We start from the raw sequence: 22,028 nt of genomic DNA, 5'->3' as shown, positions 1-22,028 counted from the left end.
AGGGTGCTGCTCATGATGATTTTTATGCAGCATGAGAACCACTGTCCTTTGAAAGATGAGTTCACTCATTTACAGTCAGATAATCACTTTAATTTCAAAACTGATTTCAGCCATCGTGCTTCACATTTTCTATTTTCCACACTTGCTCCCCACACCCCCTTCTTTTGGAGAGAAGGAATTTTTCCCCTTGTGTGAAAAAAACACATTCAGTTTTCATTCTTTTGGTGGTTATCCCTCACATACTTATTTTTCATGATTGATACCTTAGATATGTTAGGTATTCAAATTTAACTCTATCTTTCTGGGCTCTCACTTTTGCTGTCTCCATAGCTTCGGTGGGAATTCCTAGATGCAGCTCTCAGCTCTCCGGCTTGTCCTCTGGCTTACCCAGGGCACGCGGCTTTTCAATCCGTCTCCGAAACCCCTTCTTCCATCAGGTCCAGTTTTCACGCTCCCTATCATCAGCCGGTTCTTCTCCCGACCTCCTGTTTCCTTTTCCTGTTTCTAACATCTCCTTTGTCACTGAGCGTGCTTGTCATCCTCGCTCAAAACTCTCCTTCTGCCCGGTGCTGTGATGGCACCCCTTCTCTCCTTCCTTCCTTCCTTCTGAGCCCAGACCAACAGGGCAAGCTGTACCCATCTTGGGCACAACCAGAAGGGCCCCCTCGCCGGCCCTTGCCCGCACCCCCTGGTCCTCACCTGCTCCACCGTCTCCTCCACCCCCCACTCCCCACCCCCAGCCTCAGTCCTCCCAAGGGCTCCACGCTGTCTCTGACTTCACTGCTGAGTGGGCTCGCTGGAGGGCCCATCGATCTTACTCTCTCCTGGGGCCCCGGGGACTGGGTCCAGGGGAAGTCAGCAGCCCGTGCCATTCCGTCTGGTTCAATTCTCTTCCTTAGCAGCATAAATCAGGGTTTTGCATGTCAACTTGTTTTAAAAGCGCTCTGTTACAACACATTATGACATTCATCTTAATTGAGTATACGTCAAGAGACTGGAACAGTGTGAGTACATCGTCTAGCGTGGGGAGGAAAACTATTTCCCTCAAGGTGGGCACATGACAAATTATATAACCTGGCTGACCGGAAATCGCCCTCGCCGCCTTAGGCTCGTGCAGAAGAACCGGGCCAGGGATAGGGCCATCCTGGGAAGACTTCCAGAGGACAAAACCATTTGAGTAAGTTCCAAGTTAAATTACCCACTCCGAGGCCTCAGGCACGGTGGGACACCACCGCACAGTGAACTGCTGGGCCCTTGTCATTCTCTGACGTGTCTAGATCACTTCGTTCTCTGCGAGGGCCCCTGACCTTCTCTGCCTTCAAACATAAGAAGTAAGGCAGAGTCATTTTATTCAGTTTTTTTAAAGAAGCAGGAAAAGTTCACAACGCATAGAGCACTGAATGGAGAGGCAGCAAGTTTGTTCTCTAGCAAAGAAGTTGTATTTTAGAAAACCCTACAGAGGACAAATGGTTAATCCCACCATAAAAAGACAGTGAGAATTTGCGTTTCCCAAGGTACAGCGTCTGCACCTGCCACCCCTCACCGGGCAGCTCCGAGGGCACAGCCTCCCATGCTGACAAGTAGGCGTCAACGTTATGTCATTAACATGTAAACTCCCGGAAATGCCTCAATTGAAGGGGACAGATGGAAATAAGTTTCCTGACCTTTATCACTCCAAAATGGCATCTATCGTTTTCATTAGTGGACGGTATGGCTGCACGAGCAAGCCCGTCAATCCATCTTACAGCAAGTCCCACAGCAATTAAGTACCACTGACTGAGCAGTGTCAGTCGCACACAATATGCCCATCACAAATTTAAAGTGGTGTTCGTCCACTCCATCAAAGAAGAAGAAAAAGCAAAGGAAAAGCACCGTTTGGGTTCTCATGCTGTGTTTATATTTATGGTGATTAAGGCGGTCGCTTACATGGAGAGGAGTGTAATTGCTCATTTCAGAATGACTGAAATTATCAGTTTCTGAAAACTGCAAAGATTGAGGCAAAAATAAAAAGAGAAATCAGAAAACAGTTTTCCAGGAGCTACGTCAGCAGCCCCTAAGAGTCGTAAATACACGTGCCGTCAAACACACATTCTGTGTCCAGGAAGCAAGGCTGTTTTCACGTACAAAGCACGTGCTGTGCTCCCGCAAGTGACTATGCTTAACGTACCGAGCGCAGTGTGGTCAGCAAGCGCCCTTATGAGGCTCCGTGTCAGTTCCCGAGTCAGTGCGCAGAGGCGGCGGGGGCAGGAAATCGGGGCGGGGAGGCGGGCAGGAGAGGAAACGGGGCCTGTCCCACAGGAGGGTCCGAGGTGCAGGTACGCCGGCGGGGCTCCTGCCTGGCCCGTGGCCATCCCCACCTTCCCGCTCTAGTCTGATGGCACTGCTGGGACAACGGCCCGATTAGGACCACGGCCTCCCTATCACTGAGCAGATTCTCCTCCTGAAACACCAATCTTAGGTCATTTCCCCACATAACACCTTCAGGGGCTCTCCCCGGCCAGGCCTAGCAGAGGTCAAGGTCACTGGCCCACGTTCCAGGCCACCCGCAATCTGACCTGGGTCCACCCCTTGACCTCCCTACACCCCTTTCCACACCTTCCTCTCTAGGCCGATCGACTCGCTCTTCTCAGAAGCACCAGGCTCATCCCAATGGCTCGGGCCGTGCGCCCATCTCTGATGGGTCCTGCCTCGTCCCCGCCATCGCCAAGAAGCTCTCTGCCCACCTCGGCCCTCGGGGACATCTCCGCCGGGCACAAAGCACCCATTCATATAACGAACCCTCGGGCCACACCTCATGTCCTCAGCTAGACTGTACCTTCTGGAAGGCCACACCACCCAGAGTCGGCTGCAGGGCTCTAGGTCCACAGTTGGTAGTTAGTAAATTATTTCTTAGACGCTGAATAAAATACATAAATTCCTGAATCATCAGGACCGAAGATCTTCCTGGGTCACGTTCAATGGCACCGCACACCGTTTCTGACCCCACGCTACCATCCATGACACCCCACGATGAACACGAGCAGCAGGCCGCACGCGCCACCCATCCGGGAAGGAGGAGCCACCCACAGCCCCCAGGGCAGCTCTGCCTCCACCCAGGGCCCCGAGTTCACGTCCATAAACCCCAGGCAGCTTCCTCAGATCCGTGGAATTCGGGAGCTCCCGGGCCATGGTGCCACTTACCAGCGCAGGGCGATCTTGATGGGGGTGGTGAGGCACGACGTGAACAGGTCGGCCGGGAGGTCGGGGATCATGGGCAGCAGCTCGTTGGCCTCGCAGGCCGCCAGCTGGATGCAGTTCTTCATGGATGGCGGCAGAGGCATCTGCGCCAGCGGGTGGTTCGGGTTGATGGCAGCGACCTGCGGGGAGACCATGAAGGCTGAGTGACCGGGCTGCTGGGCGCGCACGGGGGCACACGAAGGGAGCGAGGGACAAACCCGCCGGCTGAGGCCTGAAGCTGTGCGGCTGCGTGCTAAGCCCTCGGGACAGAGGCAGGGCTGCTGAACCCCCTCCTGGAGGCTCAATGACCACAGGCTCTCCTTACCGGGGTCCCTCTGACGACACCATGAGGCCTGTCTCTGGCAAGCAGGCTTTTCTCTAGGGGTTTCCTGTGCTCAGTCCTTCCTGGCTCTGTGGTCACACATCCCATACACCTCCCTCCAGGTCGCTTCTGGCATCTTATCGCTTATTTTCAGATTCAGTCTTTAATGCAGCAGAATCCAGTAACAGGGATCAATGTTCAGGGTACAGAGAGTGAACTCCACCTCCCGAGACCCAGGAAAGCGGGCAGCAGACACACAGGGCAGCTCAGCGCCCAGCACGGGGGCGAAGGTGACTCTCTGACCAACCTAATCCCGCTGAGTGTCCGACACACACACGCACTAACACTGTAGTCAGGGGGAAAGGTGTTTTTGTCTCGTTTTGTTTTAATACAAAATTTAATTCTCATTAAAGCTGGGTTGGTAGCACTCGTTGACATTTCCTTGGGTGAGGTTTGGGTCAGGGTGGGTACAGGGGCTGCAGGAAGACAGGCACACAGCTAATTACTGTGTATTGTGAGGACGTGAAACCGACAGCCAACAGCAACCATGTTCGGTGTCAGAGCCTCGAGTCCGGAGACGTAGGTACAAGCTTTAATGAAACGTTTTAGCAGCTTTGGTTGTCACGTAGCTTATGGTCAAAGATTAAGAAAGTATGTTAGTTGTGTTCTAAAGGCCTGCCTGTAGAGCAAGTTCCAGGGGAATGTTTAAAAGTACACTTTGCTTGAGAGAATAGAAAAATACAGCTACTTAAGTGCAAACAATGATAGCTTAAACAGCGGCGCTGGTCTCAAAACGTTTCTGCTTTTTGTTTTAATGATAAGGTTACTGACACACGATTAGAAATTCTCTGCAGAATCTTAGTTCTTCCAGCCAGCACCCCTTATTCTCGCAGAATAATTCTGTGATGCTTGATGGCCTGTCTCTTTGTCATGCAGGAAGAGATAATTCCAGGGTCACAAGGAGAGTTTATGAATTTGTTTCACAGAAGGAATAAGAAAGTTGCGACCAGCTCCGGATGCCCACGAGTCTGGCAGCACGAAACGTTATCTGTGCCTGAAGAAACACAGACTTGCCCCTCTGGTCCCTGAACCCCACCCCACCCTTACTCACTAGCTGCCGACTTCTGCTTCTGGTGGAAGACGGACTTGAGAGACTCACTCCCCGTCCCCTCCCTTTGGCCACATGGAATAAACCCTTCACCCCCAGGCACGGCGTCTCAGGGTTGGCTGACTAGCCCATCGGGCACATGAACCTGGCTTTGGGAGGTGATTCATAACAGATGCACACAAATTCCACTTCTCAGTGAATGAATTCTAAGTGAAAGTGTCAATCTTTTTTTAAAAGATGCCATGCATTCAAAAGTTTTTTAAAAAACCACAGGCCTTTCAGAGGTGTGGCTTCCTTTTGCAATCACGAAAAAGAGCATCGCAAAGCCTGCATCCAACACAACCAGCAGACCTACCCCAGCACGGGGCTGAGTCCCGGCCCCGCCACATGGCGCACATATTTGACAACTTCAGGAACCCACAGCAGGTTTTCCTACCATTTTCAGAAATAACGATGCACACAATGATTCATGGCATCTGGCCGTAAAATGTAACGAGTGCACACTCGTGCGTTCCCGCGGCTCTGCCTGCTCCTGGCCAGAGCTGGGAAGGGCACGGCGGTGCCCTGGGGAGCCATTGGCTCAAGGTTGGGAGGGACGGAGGGAGTCTGGGGCCCTCACGCCTGCCTCAGCGCTGAGAAGGCTGAGTAGACAGGGACATGGTGGCAGGATGGCAGACAAAGCAGGGGGGTGACAGCAGGCTACCGGGAGAGAAGTGTGTTTCCTGTTCTTCAGTTGCTCTGAGCCAAATGCTTGAGTGTAGCATTTAAGTGACTCCAATAATGACAAGTAAACCCAGAAACTAGTGACCACACGGGACCATACCATGATCAGGACCCCTCACGCACTCACCCACCCTCAGAAGGCCACCCTCTGCTGTTAAGGAAAAGCTACGCGCCGCTGGGCCCCCGTGTAACCTGACCTAAAACGGCTGCAGCTCAAGCCTTAGGGACGGGACGGCCCCCCTCCCAATGCAGTGTCATTTCTCATGCCACTCGGCAAGCGGACCGGAGAAGCACGGTGCAGCATGCTGACGAGTCCGCCTCCAGAGCCTCTAAATTATCTGTCACTTCAGCGACTCCCTGCTTCCCACGCAGACCACAGCGAAGCCCCAAACCAGGTGCCAAGCGAGCGTGCTGGGAGGCGATGGGCGCCGAGGGGCGTGCGTGCGCAGGGCCAGGAAGGCGTCATTTCCGACCACTGAAAGCTACCAATTTGCTTCCTGACTTGAAGCGTGTTTGTGTATCTCAGCATTTGCTCCTTACTGATAATCTGTTTGCAGTTACTTAGCAAGCCTGTCTCACATTTACGTTTCATCTGCTTCATACGAGATCCCCAGGAGGGAGGTTTTATTTCCGTGTTCAAAGACCTTTAGCGAGGAGGAAGCAGAGACCTTAAGGAGTGACGGGACTGCCAGTCAGCCAGCACGGGGGACGGGGAGGGGGCGGCTCCTGACTTCAGGCCACTGTTCGCTGCGTCGCCCCCCACCCTCGAGTCCACACCAAGCGCCACGACACCCACAGTGGCTCTGTGGGGCACTTTCCAAAAGCCCTGTGCACACCTTTTAAGTTAAATACACAGAAAGCCGGCCTCACTCTTACCTAACACGTTCCTTACGACAGTAAAGCGTCGGAATTATTGCTGCCCATCAAGCCTTGCTTTTAACATCTCAAGTGGAATGTCGAAAGTAAAGGTGCAATTTCATTAACATCCCATTCTTCGGAATGTGAAACCCAAAACACAAATCAAATTCTAGTGTGTAATGCGTCAAATTTAAACTACCTAATAAAAATGAGTTTTTAGAGGACTGGGGTCATTTTCCATGCGCTAAGACACACACCGCCTAGAATTCACCACTCTGTCCAGCCGCTGGCACTAGGCACGCTCACACCGCACAACCATCGCCAAGGGACTTTGCAAGCAAAAGGGAAAGGGGGCGGACCACGTAGCAAAGCCCCCCACCCCCACCCACCCCACAGGCCGACTGGGCGCGACAGCACGGCTCACTGGGCGCGACAGCACGGCTCCCACCAGAAATGAGTTTCCGCCCGCTGTGACAGCCCGCTAGGAGGCCTGAGCCAGGCAGAGAGCTGCCGCTGGCCAAATGGTGTTAGAGCCGCTGTGTGCTCTGTGCCGTCCTGGCTTGGGCGCTGTCCCTCTGGGACCTCAAGCAGGAGGGAACCGCCATTCACATGAAAACCAGACTCAACAGTCTTATTTTCCTTCTCAAAGAGATGAGTCTTTTCATGGCAGAAATACCGGTGTGGTTTCTGGTTTTAAGGTTTCTGTTTATAACTTGCTTCCACGTTAGATTTGCTTTCTGACACAGCCGAGCCACTGGACGACGGAGCCTCCCGCCACACCCTCTAAACACGGCAGCTCTTCCATCTCTGCTTCTTGAGGCTCCTCGGGAAGTGGAACAGTTTGTCACATCACGGCCACGTTTCCCCAACGTCACAGGCACCCACGGGGAGGTGGGGGGCGGGGCGGGTTCCGCATGCACAGGCAGCCACGTCATTCCCCGCTGGGTTAAGATTTCCACAGGAGTCAGCACTCCGTCCTGTCTGCTCTGGAGGCGATGCTGCCGGGACCCATCCTCACCATGCAGTCCTGTCGGGCAGCGACTTTACTCAGCACCTCAGCCCACACCTTGTGACCCAGCATGTGGCCCGAGGAGGAGGTGAGACAGGCAGACGCAGAAACATCTTTTCTCCGAATAAGTCTACCAGAAACTAAATTTCCCAGATCAAAATGGTCCCTGAAAAAAGGCCCGGCTACTTAAGAAGTCCCTGGCAGGATGCAGGGGGGACAGGCCAGAGGCGGCAGGTGCCCCGAAGTGGTGCCTGTGACCACCTAGGCAGCGGGCAGTGTGCTTCCTGCCCGCCTCGCCAGCGGGCACACACGAGGCCCACGAGAGCTCTGCTTAGGGATACCTGGAACCAGTAACATGTTTTAAAATGACCCTCAGGGCAACAGCTCCACCCAGGAATCATTATTTTTCGGGCCCGCTAACCCAGGAATACCTAACCCTGTCTTAATGGACGGTTATTTCTTCCTCATACATTGTTCTGGTTTGTATTCATCTCAGGCACGGACCTGGTTGAAACGGCCCCTGGGAAACGGCCTGCGCGTGAGCACAGAACTTTTCTCAGGCCTCCGGCGCAGAAGTGAGCCGTTCCCACTGGGGGCCACCATTCACGCCGAAAGGGGCGCCCAGACGGACTCTGACCCAGAGGGGTTTCTCCTGGGAAACCCAGGGACTCAAACACCAGAAAAGAAATTCATCTTTAAAAGCTCACTGGAGCCTTCTGGGAAGGATCCAGAAAGATCGTCAGATATGACACAGCAACCATACCCAGAAAGACCCCCGCGGCTGGTTCTGCACCTCGGCGCTCCTGGGAAGGCGGCGGGCAGCTCCACAGGCCCGCCGGGGGGTCAGGGGTGCCTGCACGGCCCTCGGGCTTCGTGACGGCTTCTCTCCACACACACAGAGGCCGCTTTCTGACACACGAGGCACTGGCCATTCCAGAGGCGTCTTGAACGAGTTCTTTCTGACAAGAACACCAACTTGGTAATAATTCCACTTCTAGTTTAAGGCAACTTTTATTCTAATTCAGCACCTACTTATAAGGAACGTTTCTGTTAAGTTCTGAGAGAGCCTGAGATCTAGAAAGGAATCCGCGTACTGCTGACCCAGCTCATCTCAAGCATATAAATGGAGCACCGGCCCTGCGACAGGTGCTGGCCTAAAAACAGCAGCTACAAAGTGGAGGGAGTAACTTTTTATAAATAATTTATATAATTACCTATCAAATATTAAATCTCAATTTAAAAACCAAGTAGGACCTACTGCTGGGAAATTGAAAGTGAGGCCAAGAGAGCAAAAGGGAGTCTGCTCTGTTGGATAAAGACTCGTGACCATACAGAGAAACCCCCACGCTGCCCTTCAAAGAGCCCCGTCATAGCAACAGTTTGTCACAATTACCCTCAGGGTTTATCCAAATGGACCAGCCAGTGTGCTAAAGACATTTAGCTGTTAGCAACTGAACAGTTTCCAAAATGCTCAAGAGTCATTCTACAATTCAGTGACAATGCTTAACTAGAAATTACAACCAAATTCTACCCCCCAAATCCTCTTAGACAGTTACGAGTCACAACTAAAGGACTTGGCAAGAAATTTAAAACTTCTGTGGCCTTTTACACCAAGAAGAGACTTTGCACTGTGAACAAGGCTGCTTCGAACGTCTGTGTACGCGTTTTGCGTGAACCTGTTTTCAGATCTCCCGGATGCAGACCTAAGCATGGGCTCGCGGGGTCGTGTGGTGGCTGCGTGGCTGCTCGAGGAGCTGCCACCCGCTTCCAAACGGCTGCACCGTTTTCCATTCCCACCTGCAGGGTACGAAGGGTCTGATTCCTACACATCCTTGCCAGCAGCTGCAGTTATCCTTCCTTTTTATTCCAGCCATCTTGGCAGATGTGAAGTGCGCCCCACTAGCTGTGGCTTTGAGTCTCTTTTCCCTAGTGACTCACATCCTTTTCTTGCCGTATTGCACTGGACAGTACTTCCAGGGCTACGTGGCTACGAGTGGTGACAGGGACATCCTCGCCCGTTCCCAATCTTGGGGGAAACATTCAGTCTTTGCCATTAAGTACGACGGCAGCTGTAGGTTTTTTATAGATGCTCTTTATCAGGCTGAAGAAGTTCCCCTCTATCCCTAGTTTGTAAGAAGTTCTTTTTTTAAATCACGAAAGGGTGCTGGATTTTGTCAAATGCTTTTTTGTGTGTCAGTTGACATATGATCTTTCTTCTTTAATCTGTGGGCAGGGTGGATTACATTAATTAATTTCTTGAAAATTAAGCCAGACTTATATACCTAGGATAAACCTCACTCGGTCGTGGAGTACAGTTCTTTTTATAAACTGCTAGAATTGATTTTGCCAAGGATTTTCGCATCTAAGTGTGTGATAAACAGTGGTCTGGAGTTCTTGTTTTTTTCTTTTGTACCGTGCCCATTTTAGCATCAGGGTAACCAAGACCGCATAAAATAAATTGAAAAGTGCTTCCTCCCACTTCTGTTTTCCGGGAGACGTATAAAATTGGCGTTAATTCTTCTTTAAATGTTTGGTAGACTTTTCCAGTGAAACTCTATGGACCCGGAGAGTCCCCTTTCAGGCGCTTTAAATCTACAGATTCGATTTCTTTAGGGGCATTAGAACTATTCATGTTATGTGGTTCATCTTGGTTGGATTCAGCAGTTTCTGGGTTTAGAGGGACTGGTCCATTTCTCTGAAGTTGTCAGATTTGTGAGTGTGAAGTTGTTCATCGTATCCCCTTATTATTCTAACACCTGCAAGGCCCCGACTCCTCTCTCTTTCTCTTTCCATTAGTCTTGCGAGAGATTTACCCATTTTATTGACTAACTTCTGAGAATCAGCTTTTGGTTCTGCTGATTTCTCCCTACTGTTTTTCTCTTTTTAATTTCAATGATTTCTGCTTTTATCATCGTGGTTTTTTCTTCTGATTGCTCTGGGTTTCCTTTACTCCCCCTTTCCAGTTTCTTTCTTGATGTGATGCTGTGTTCTGAATGTCCCCCAAACTGCACACGTGGAAGTCCTGACCCCCTAAGGTGAGGGTATTAGGAGAGGGTCTTTGGGAGGCGACTGGGCCATGAAGGCTGAGCCCCATGATGGGCTCGGTGTCCTGACAGGAACCCAGAGCTCTGTCCGCCACGAGGACGCCGCGAGAAGGCCCTGGCTGCGAACCCGGGGAGGCTCCTCACCTGACCATGCTCACACCTTGATCGTGCGCAGTCCAGCTTCCAGGACAGTGAGAAATAAATTTCTATTGTTTATAAGCCAGCTGGTCTGTGGCATTTGTTACAGCAGCTCAAACGGACTCAGACAAGCAGGAACTGAGGTCACTGCTGTGCGGCGTCCCCTCTTCTCTAGCGTAAGCATTTGGTGCTAGAATTTCCCTTCCAATGGCTTTAGCTGCATATTATCAATACGAACATGTTGTATTTCCCTTTCAATTCAGTTCAATATATTTTAAAATTTCCCTTGAAACTTGTTAGTTGTTTTCTGAGATTTTTCTGTTGTCTTTCTATGACTGCCTTCTAGTTGACTCTGCTATGATCAAAGAACAGACTGGGTGATTTCACTTACGTATGATTTGTTGAGGCTTGCTTTCCGGCCCAGAATATATCGTGATGAATGCCACACAGACACGTGCCAGTAGGAATATTCTGCTGCGGATGGGTGGAGTGTTCCGTAAACATCCATTAGACCCTTACAACTCACATTTCAACACAGATGAGTATTTCATCTTCAGAAACACACACGGTAATTTCTTCTCTTCCAGTCTGTATGCCCTCCGTGTCTTTCCGCAGCCTCACTGCACAGGCGGTCTCATTGTGCGTGTGACGTTGAAGAGGAGCAGAGAGAATGAGCAGCTTGAGACCTTCGTGTTGATAAAAAAGCACTTCCTTGCCTGCCCCTCCCCTCAAATGGGCTAACGGCCTCCCCCTGCCCTTCTCTGGCATGCCACGTGTCCAGCCAGGTTAGTGCAGCCATTTTCCCGGCTGCCCCAGGAGCTCCACTGCCCTGTGCCACCACGCTCTCTCTGCGAGAGAACATCTGGCCATGACCTCAGTGTCTTCCAACTTCAGTTTGGGGGAGGCGGAAGCCTCTGAGCCTTGGGCGGGGGGATGGGGATGGGAGGCCCTCCTGTGACAGCGAGCAGGCCCCACAGGTGGCCACCCTGCACCACCTCCCATGGTGGCGCCCATAACCTGTGGCTCAGAATATTAAGCAATTTCTTGCTTATTGTAAAAGAGATGAAATTTGAAAAAAGGATTAAACCCTAGGACTTAACTTTGAAGAAGCTCCCAGTTTTGTGATAGCAGCAAACAGTGTATTATACGCATAAATTTGGGTTAATTTTTTCTTTGTTTCTTTTTACATTTCATACAGGTTAATCAAAGATCAAACGTATTCGACGGCTCACAGCTATATCTACAGGGCCTCAAAGGTAGTTTCTTTATCAGGCCAAATCTGTACATATTTCTTAAGCATCTGCTCCTATGAGGTATCCTCGACAGGTTTACGCCACAGACTTAAGTTACAGCGAATGACACCAATAGAAGAGATGCCGCAAGACAACACCTAACTCATCCTCAGGTTAATTGTGTTCAGAATGGCTCTCTGAGGTCAGCGGAGCAAGGTTTCAGGCTCAGGGAAGTGTTGATGAAGGAAGCAGACGTCCAGTCACACGCTGGAAGTCGAGCGCACTCATGGCAGACTTCGCTTGTCTGTGGATTTCACTGAATCCGTCAGCAGTGAGGTTTCCTAACTTTTTTATGCAGAGAAATCACTCTTGTTTCTCCTGAGACTTCAGATGACAGGACGTGGATGACAGGACAAGGATGACAGGACTCAGAATGGTAAAAGGTGCCGACAGAGAAGAACTAAATCTTCCCAAACCAACGGCAGGTGCCTGGCAGCCCCGAGGGCATAGAGATTCGTACCGTCCTCCTGCACAGGCTGAAATTATAAAAATATTCCACAAACTGAAAACATCCCACAGATACACAGAGTGGTCCTCTGGCCCAGGGGAGCCGGGCTTGCCCTGTGCCGCCGCCACCTTCACTGCCCACTGCCCCCCCCCAGCTCTCACTTGCTCAAGGGCCCTAACCTTCTAGAAGCTGCCTTTCTCATCACCGCTTTCCCACGAGCCTCCCCATTCCGGTCAGTGAGCCAGCTGACCAGAGCACTCCGCGGACCAGCCTCGCACCCGATAATTTCCATAATGGCTCCACGTGCTGGGGCGTAGCTGTCTGGGTCCCAATTAAAGGGGTTTATGCTGCACTTGCCTGTCAATTAACAGCCCCCTACTCTCCTATAAGGCTGCAGTGTAGCATTTCACCTTAAATTACAAATGTAACTCTTCTGTTGTTGGTGGCGGGCGGGGGATTCAACTCCGTTAGTTTCTTCACACCATTTTGAAAACCTCTGCTATCACGAATGCTTACAGCCTATTACACATAAAGTATACGGGGCACTGAGCCGGTGTGCATGCAGAGGGGCAGGCGCGGAAGGTGGTGCTCCGGCCCAGCCTGCAGCGGCGCGGGCTGGAAGACGACGGTCACCTGCACACCTGTCACGCGACAGCCCACTGCTCCCCTGTGTGCCTGAAGCCAGGGGACCTGCAACCACCTGCCCCAACCCCCTCCCTGGGAAGCACTCAGGGGTTTTCTTCTCTAAAGAGAGTTACTGATGTGTCTGGGGAAAACGAGGTTGGCTAGGTAGACACTGGCATCCCAGAAAAATGGCCCCTCTGCCACGTGAGTAAGAGAGCCTCGTGTCCAGACAGCTTCCCATAAAGCCAAGCCCTCAGGTGACAATTCCCACCTGTTGACACACAGCCACAATAGTAGTTTCTCTTCATTCTTAAATAGAAGAAACACTGAGAGTCAGAATAAGCCTTCAGTGTCAAGGAGAATAATCCAGATAAACCATCAGAGGAAAATTTATACTTTAGGAAATTAAGATAACTTAGAAAGAAAGAGAACATCTTTTAAAAACCTACACCCTGACATTATCAAAAAAGAAAACTAATAAAGTTATCAAATAACAAACTTCTGCTCCTTTCCCTACTACCTACAAATGATAACTATGCAATTACAGACGAGACAGAATGGGAGAGAAGAAAAGTATACCCTGAGAGATACAGACGGACAAGCTCCTTCTAGAACCATCACTGTGGATCCCTATTCTGAAGCGATGAAATTCACAGCAGTGAGTCCGTGGAAAATATTCGCAAATCCCCACACACAAACTCCATTTCAGTGAACAGTGACCAGGACACACACCTTTCTTCAGACGGCCTCGGAACTACCACTTGATGCTCAGAAGCCAGACGGACACTGTGACGCTACCTTTCTGGCACCGAGCGCTGGTTTCTGTGGTGAACCCCAGGGACACACCTGCCATGTGCTGTCTGTCCACAGCAGTGGCAGAGGAACCACAAGATTTCAAAGTGGGAATTGTTTTGTTCTATGTGATGCACGGTAAACCTTTTTGAAGAAACCTGAAGATTCGGTGTTAGTCGTTTCTGTAAGAATTACTTAAATCCCTGACAGAGAATTTAGTCTTGGTGATGAATACAGAGGTCACCGTGTCATACGTCCGCTCACATCCAGGGCTGCAGAAGGCAGGGCACGCCTGCGTCTCACTGTGAAAACGCACGTCCACTGGCAGCCCGGCTGGAGCTCGCAGGAGGGGCTCACACAGCAGTGTTCCAGAATGCCAGACAGAAGCAGGACTTACATGGAGGCCTCACGAGTGCAGACAAGTAGGAAGAAAAGACAGCGATGTCTGCCACTCGAGCGAGGGGCTGACCCTCAACAGGGCTTCTTCCCAAAGCGCCCCCGCCCCTTGGGAAGATGTTCCCGCACTGCTGCGTGGCCGCCACCATGGAAGTGTCCACACCGCATGTGTGCAGCAGCGACGATGGTTACGCTCAGGACCCAGGCTCACCGGGACACAGCCCGCCCAGCGTGTCCGTGTGAAGGAAAAGGCATGCCTGTTCCCACCACGACACAGCAACTCACTCACTTCCAAGCCAAAGAGAAAACTGCCCAGATCCGATTCCATCTCCACTGTGGTGGCCACTGCAGGTGAGAGCTGGCACCGCCCGGGGGACACCCCCTAGCAGCACAACTGATGCATAAAACAAAGACAGTCTGTTGAAGACTCAGTCTGCCTTTCTCATAGTTACAGACCAAAGATTTAATATCTGAGATAAAAGTGTTGCAAGAATATTTGAATTCTCTTTCCAGCTCTTTCAACACATGTTCTGTGCACTGCGAATATAAATAGGCCTCCTATGGTTTTCATCTGAACGTAGGTAGCTGCCTGTCTGGATGCTTAGTTACAGCCTCGAGGCCAGTGGGCAGACTTCTCACGTGCATCTCCTCAGCACTGCAAGAATTCAGAGCGATACTGTTCAGCGAAAATGGCCTGACCCTCCATCCCCAAACCGCCAGTAACGCATGTGGCTGGAACCAGACGTCACACGCGCGCGTCACACGCGCAGTCTAGCTGACGCTCATCAGATGGTCTCACGCTCACTCCCACCTGCGTCCCCTTTGGGCCACCCGCCAATTCCAGGTGGGAGGCCATGTGACCCAGCTCTAGCCAATCAGCTGTGAGGACACACGCACCCTTGCTTTCCTAATGCGAGTGAGGGAGGTGCCAGCACCGCCCTTTCCCACCCGATTGGGCCTCGAAGACAGAGGAAACTCCTGGCGCTGTGACGGGCACGCTGCAGCCACCAGGACAAAACACCAAGCGGCCAAGGGCGCCGGAGTGGACGGATAAAGGCAGCCGGGGTCCCCGAGGACACTGCTCAATGACCACCGTTTGTCTCAGGGATGTTAGAGAACAGACAAACTGTTGTTTGTTTAAAAACCAATGGTGAAACTTTTTATTACTCATAGCTGAAAATACTCCAAACGCAAACAGCTCAGGTGAGAAAGGTCTCTGCCACACGTCCTTTCTTAGGCTGTTACTTGAGGGTCTGCCCTCGCAGAACAAAGGAGCAGCTCGAGAAAGACGAGGCGGGCCTGGGAAACAGCAGCTGCGTCCAGGAGAGCGACCAGGGTGACACAGCAGGCACCCGAGGAGGCAGGGAACTGGGGGAGGGCCTGCGACAGGGCGCGCCCTGAGCTCCGGGGCCGTCCTTGCAAACTGGGGAACTGAAGGGACATTAAAGGTCTGGTTCTAGGAGGAAAGAAAACCTCTCCAGGAAAATCAAAGGAACAAACAAAACTGTTATAAAATGGAAATGACAGCACCCTACTTCGCCATTCAGTGAGCAAGATCTAGTGGCTGGAATCAGGCGATCAAGGTTTAAAGTTCGTCACTTTTAGAATCCACCCACCCAGGAGGCAGGGGGGCTTAATTACGGAAAAGCACAAGTGCAGACGAGGCTGAAGTTGGGAATACCGAGACGCAACAGGGAGCCCAGGAGCCTCGGGGCCTGAAACCAAAGGCAGTGCCGATCACTGAAGCAGCAGAGACAGGAACACAGGATTACCGAAATCTGCAAAGATTACAGGATACAGAACATCCAAATGCGGCAGGGTCACCTGTGTGGGATGATTTATGCTGCGATTCCCCGAAGCTGTCTCCTGCTTCCTCTGCAGGACCTCGGAGACAGAAGTCCACAGGTGTGAGCTCCTGGCCCGGCACCCGCCTCAGCGACTAGGAAGCTGGGAGGCGAGAATCATCTCCCAACATTCACGCTGCTCACAGCAGTGCTGATGTTTGTTACCTGGACGCTCTCTGGTCCAAGTAACCATGTCGCCCATCAGAGTCAGTCATTCTTTGCTCACTCTAGTTTTCGAACACCGGCACAAACAATTTACCTGCCAACTTCTTTCAGTTCATGTGTTATCATCTACTCAATAAAAGTGTTACAAGGTATTGTAAATTTACAAAGAATTTGGCCAACTGTAGGGAGGGTAAGAAGTTTTTCAAAAACAAACCTAAGAGGTCACATAAGGCTGCTGTATGTACACCAGATAAAATGACAAACACGCACATTAGGATATTGTCTGGGAGCCGGTTTTATCATTTTAATTTCCGCTGCTTATGCAAGAGAGTGAACAATGGCCAATAGCAGTACGTGCGATGGAAAAACACAAGGCTTATCCACACTGTAATTTAAAAAGGCTGAAGATACAGTCAGAGCTCGCTGTCAGACATATGGTGTAACTTTGTACTGGCATCTAGTTAACTCTCCACGTCACGTGTTTGTCATCTGTGCTCCTCCGTGAGGAAATGGTCCAGTAAACACTTTTTTCCCCCTAAAAGATGCAAGGCACTCTTCTCTTGTTGCTCTCAGTGAAATGAACAGTTTCTTCGGCTGATTAATCCTTGGCAACACAGACAGAACACACGAAGTTCTGAGGAAGCAGCTACTCGGAGTCTGGAAAGTAAACATTTGGTCTCAGGCATGAGACAGACGCCGCCTTCCGGCCACGGAAGGGGTGGGTGGGGCTACCTTTAGGGTCTCACTCACTAGGCTGAGGGCTGGGCCACCCTTGGCCCCAGGAGCTCATAAATCGGGTAAGAAGGTCAGGAGGATTCTCCGGCATTGTTATTTCCATATTAGAAATGTAAACACAATTCATTAGTGCCTGATGCAAGGAAGAGCCAATCTCCCCTTGGCTTTCTTAGTGCTCATCACACCACCTCCCTGGTGGGCAAACTTAGAGGACATGGCTAACAGCAAGGTACAAGTGGGGTGCTATGAAACTGATCTTCTCCCTCTTATTACAGAATTAACACCAACTGGTGCCGCTTGGCTCCACTGTCAAGAGTGAAGGGCATACTGTCAGTCACTCTTATGCACTGCTCGGTGTAAGGGCTGAGTTTGTGAATATAAAACATTAAACTCTAGGCCAGCGACCCCCGCTGATGGAGTGTGACCAACAGTAAAGATCTGATCCGTGGGGATGGGGGAGGCCCCCGGCCTGAGGAAGCGCGTGCTCGGGCGGCGTGGGCTTCGGGACCGAGGGCGTCCTGGCCTCACTCTGTGCAGAAGGACAGGCTCTTACCTGACACGGCCTCAGAACTCACCGTGTAGTTCAGACACCAAACATTAATGCCACAGCCAAGTGTGTCTTCACGCTCAGAGCACCACACTGCCCTCTAGTTCTCTACAAGGACACTGCGATGGCGGCTGTTTGGATTTGTTTTCGGTATTTAGCTCAGGGGATTTTTGTTTGTTTGTTTTTAAACACAGAAGAAAATAAAATGGGGCAAACAAGACATGAGTGAAAGTGAAGACCATGCCCAGACACGGCTCCGTCTTTCCTAAAATAAATGTGTCTGCTTCGGTTTAACATTTATCTGCAGCCTCTAGAGCACAAATCAACTCTGCCAGTGTTATCACTTAATTAACGCTCAGATTTAAAATGTCACTGAGTAAAATGAGATGTGAAAAGCCCACGAGCTTGTCCCGAGCGCCCCCCAGGGTCTGTCACTGAGCAGATCGCTGGGCCTATGCAGCCCCAGCACATCTCCACTCAAAGGGCGGGGGCGCCACCGGGGGCCAGCCCCCAGCCCCCCAGCATCCTCCACAGCCCCCCCAGGACACAAGCCCAGGCTCAGCCCGGTCTGCGCTCACACTCACCTCCAGCTCCTGCTCCCTCTGCAGGGCAAACTGCTTGAAGGACTTGACGATGAGGCCGGCGTTGGAGCAGTCGTAGACGAATATGGACGGGCTGCCCATCCACGTCTGGAGGTCATAGATGGACAGAGGGATATACTGAGTGTAGTTCTGTAAAACAAAATATGGTGCGCGTGAGTGACTTCTGCCGGCCACTAGCACCGGCCTGGCAGAGGGCACAACACGGGGCCTGGCTGCGGGACTTCCTGAGCTGTCACAGTCAGTGACGGCAGAGAACGCTCCTCCACCAGCTGCCCGTGGGCCATTACCCACAGCGCTGTGCAGGGGGGCTGTCACAGTTTGAACCCGGCCCCACTGCTGTTAGGCTGGCCTCCGTCACCCAGGTCAGTGGCCCGCTGCCTCCTAGGGACGTGCGCTCACCCCCGTGGGGTTCCCTCCACTTGTCCTCTCCCACCCCCAGCAACCTGAGCCAAGCTCTCTCTCCTAAGGCAGAGGAAACGCGGCTGGCTGCTCCCTGGGAACCGGGTGCTTAGTGACACAGCGGGCAGCACGGGAATGAGGCACACTCCCCACTGTCGCTTTCATCCCAGAGGTGCCCGGAGGACGTCACCCTCCAGGTGATTTAAAAACTCCCACGTGAGGGTACAAGTGGGCGTGGCCCTGTACTTGTTTTTCAAATCACAGGACCCATCCTCAGCGCCCATCCGCTAAGGGGACTACATTTCTGGACACGCCGCACCGTCCAGTACTGGAAACATTCCAGGGACCGCTGGGAATGAAGACAAGAGTCCTCAGCTCGCTCGAGGAACGGGACAGATGCTCACTCATAGGTCACATTTTCACACAACTGCACAGAAAGCCTCACCTGGGTGCCCGCCTCGAGCACAGACAAGGTGTGAAACTGGCAGAAATCAGTGTGGACACGCACAGTAAAGGTGGCTGTGCCCGGCAGCTGAGGCTGCACTGACACGGGCGCCGCCGACAGCGCTGTTTGAGGTGGCAAGGGAGGACAGGTGGCAAGACCAACGGGCCTGGGGAAGCTTGAAGCTTGTCATCACGGGCGGCAGAGGCTTTCTCTGTACACACAGCCACGCACCAGGTGAGTCCCATCCCAGACAGGACAAGGCCGAGTGGACAACACAAGTGTGCGTGGGTGTGTGGACCTCACACCGCGAGGGGGCCGCGCTCTGCTTCTATGGCCATTCCCCCCATCCCGTGCTGCCGGCCTGCTCTGGTTGGACAGCTTGTTACCATCACCGCACCGTGTAAGGGACACGTGGAGACGCGTCCTCTGGACAAACTCTCACTGTTGAGCTCTAAAGAGGGCGGCTCTTCCCGATGAGTCTACAAGTCAACGTAAGCCCCTCACAATCGAGCCCCGTCACGATAAAGCCCCGTCGCATTACCAGCAGGGGTTTTCTTTCACGGAATCTGACCATTTGATTCTAAAGTTTGTGCAGAAGAGAAACGCACCAGAATAGCAAAAATTGATTTTTAATAAAGAACAATGAGTAAGAACTCACACTACTGACGTTAAATATACTATAAATCCACAGTAATTACAGGATGGAATCGGGAGGGGGGGGACAGACAGACAAATCGACAGAAGAGAAAGTCCAGAAATAGACCCCCATATGTAATCGTAATGAAAGTGGCACTTTAACCACTGAAGAGAGAAGGAACAATTCAGCAAGTGACACGGTCCCATCTAACTAACCATTCCTCATTGCTATCTGAGACTCTACATACAAAAAATCAGGGTAGATTTAAAAACTAAATATAAAAGCAGAATAAATGAATTTTTAATTTATTTTGTATAAGAAAGGCGCTGGTTCCTCAGGGATGGGAACGTGAACCGAGGACACGTATTTGAACGCCATCAGGCAGGACGTACAAAACACTGACTGTCCGTCCCGTCCGATGTCCTGGGGTCCATCCTGGGCACACTCGGATGTGTACACAGAGCTGTACAGACAGGACACACAGCACTTTGATTCGCAGAAGCCTCAGCTGCCCCAGTGGCACCGGGGAAGAGGGCGCCCATCCCACACCGACTTCCGCCGCTCCTCCGTCAAGGGACGTTTCAGAGCAGCACCCGTCCCAGCTGCTGTGCAGCTAAGTCTGATCTTGCAGCCAAATTCTGACCCATGATCAGAAGCAGTGGCACCCTCAGACTCACCCTTCCTGTCGTCCTTCCCTGCAGAGGACGGGAGCCGAGGGGCAGCAGCCGGCGGGAGACGGTCACGGCCAATCCTGACCCTGACAGACCCGCTAGAAAGGGATCATTACACAAAGAGGGCCCCACGCAGCTGCAGAAAGACAGGCTGCTGACACGCATGGACGTGGAAAGATGTCGGAGGCTCGCTGCGATTTAAAAAATGCAAGTCTTGGACCCTGACATATAATATGATCCCGTTTTATGGGAAGAAATGGAAAAGTTGTGAAGTGTGCATAAAGCACCAATCGCTAGTGCCACACATAACGGGAGCTCGGTAGGTGGGTGTGAACAGGTCATATAAATAATGGCTACGTTCCAAGCTGGGAAGGGCAGTTTCCTCGGGGAGGCGAAGGTGTGCCCGGGGGGCCAGGGGGGCCATATCTATTTCTTTTAGAATTTTTTATAATAAAAATCAGCTGTATTTTTTAAAAGAAAAAACGCACACAAACTGTTAAAAGGCGGGAGGAAGGAGGAAGCTACAGGGTTTACTCCACTTCCATGTTCGGCCGCTGGTTTCTAAGGAGCCGGTCGGGTCTTACCTGCACAGGTAAAAAGGCCGCAGCAGATGCTCCACTGGGCAGAGCAGGGCAGGAATAAGTCTCCCCAGCACAGCGGAAAGCGCCCCGCTCTGCGCCCTCTCCAGCACCCTCCCCCCGCCTGGCTGACATGCAGCCCTGCTACCACAGGAGAGGCCAAAATGAACCCTTCGGCTGGGCAGAGACACCTCTAAGCTCAGGGGAGAGGACTGAGCACCAGCCTGGGACGTCGTGGCACGAGTATATGCTGGCAACACTGTGTGCTGTTTGTTTATGTCCCACGGTGTTCTGAGCACCAGGACCAGAGGCGGCCAAAGAGGCGCATTTGTCACCCAGTGTCCACATCTGAAGCGGCAACTCCCCCGTTCTGAGGAGACGCTGAGTGCGTCTTCCTGCATCTTCCGCCACAGAACTCCGAGCCTGCGTCACCAGTGGTCCCAGGTGGAAAGGGCACCGCGCTCGCTTGGGGCTGTGCTGCGAAGCCCCTCAGGCCACACCCACACCGACAGGCACCGGGACCCTGGGTACGTCGCCCCCCTTCCCTGGGCTGTAATAATGTTAGCTGTTCTCAGACAGTCAGGGGCGTGATGTCTCCCTTCTAGCGGGTGTTTTCTGAACACACACGACTGGTCCAGGACCGGAGCAGGATGTGATGCCCAGAAACATCAGGTACGGGGCAGCGGTGCCTGTGAGCCGGGTGTGCCCACCAACCAGGTCCAAGTGCGGCTTCCGGCCCTTTAACGTCCTTAAGGCTGAGGCCTCAGGGACACTTCCTCTGCCTCTACTACAGCTTGACCATCAAGAACAAGGCTAAAGAGATGTTATTTAAATCATGGCATTTTTAAACCCTGCATTGTCACGATCACATGGATGCCTCCTGCCCTGTTCAGTAGAGAGTTCATTACCGACTCTGCTGAAAGGTGGACCACGAAGGTTTTCAAACGCACGGTTATCAGAAAACACATCTGTGGGTTTTTAAAAGCGGCACTTGCGCCAGACCACATGTATCATGTTACAAGTGAGATTTTCCCTCATTGAGAACGCGGCAGGGTCCAACGACCAGCACCCTGGGTTTGCTCACACAGCTGAGGGCCACCAGCCAGTATCGTGTTTCTCCAGAGAAGTGCTGGAAAACCCTGGGCTACGTCTTCATACGAGAGGCAAAGGTTTTAAAAATAGTGCTTCCTCGATGCCACGAGATATGAAACCTCAGATCGCATCTTAATTGATTTCTCTGATGTCCTGTATCTGAAAACTGGCCTTACAGAGCGGTAATTGTCAAATGAGTGGGCACCAGAGGCCTGAGGGCTTGGAGGCGGCAGATGGAGGGGGGGCGCCCCGGAAGAGCTGGTTCTCCAAGTCTTGGGGGCAGGCGATAAGCCGGGGGCAGAGGCTGCGAGTGTGTGAGACAGACAGAGGCGGCTCACTTTCC

The 22,028-nt window shown here is 52.0% G+C and overlaps 1 protein-coding gene across 1 annotated transcript in view; it reads right to left on the bottom strand.

Moving 5' to 3' along the window:
- LOC109383608 (regulatory-associated protein of mTOR-like) overlaps positions 1 to 18,080 on the bottom strand; it is a 43,556-nt gene extending 25,476 nt beyond the window's left edge. Inside the window, exons 1-2 of the mRNA XM_019644199.1 lie at positions 17,846 to 18,080; positions 3,181 to 3,356 (exon numbers count right to left, since the gene is read on the bottom strand). Coding sequence (XP_019499744.1) covers positions 3,181 to 3,356; positions 17,846 to 17,944 — 275 coding nt within the window. The 5' untranslated portion in view covers positions 17,945 to 18,080. The remainder of the gene's footprint in view (positions 1 to 3,180; positions 3,357 to 17,845) is intronic.
- Between the last annotated feature and the right edge of the window lie 3,948 nt (positions 18,081 to 22,028).

This window comes from Hipposideros armiger, unplaced genomic scaffold, assembly GCF_001890085.2.
Source record: "Hipposideros armiger isolate ML-2016 unplaced genomic scaffold, ASM189008v1 scaffold_87, whole genome shotgun sequence".
Taxonomy (NCBI): Eukaryota; Metazoa; Chordata; class Mammalia; order Chiroptera; family Hipposideridae; genus Hipposideros; species Hipposideros armiger.
Note: the sequence above shows the minus strand (reverse complement) of the source record. Positions and strands in the feature narration are given on the sequence as shown.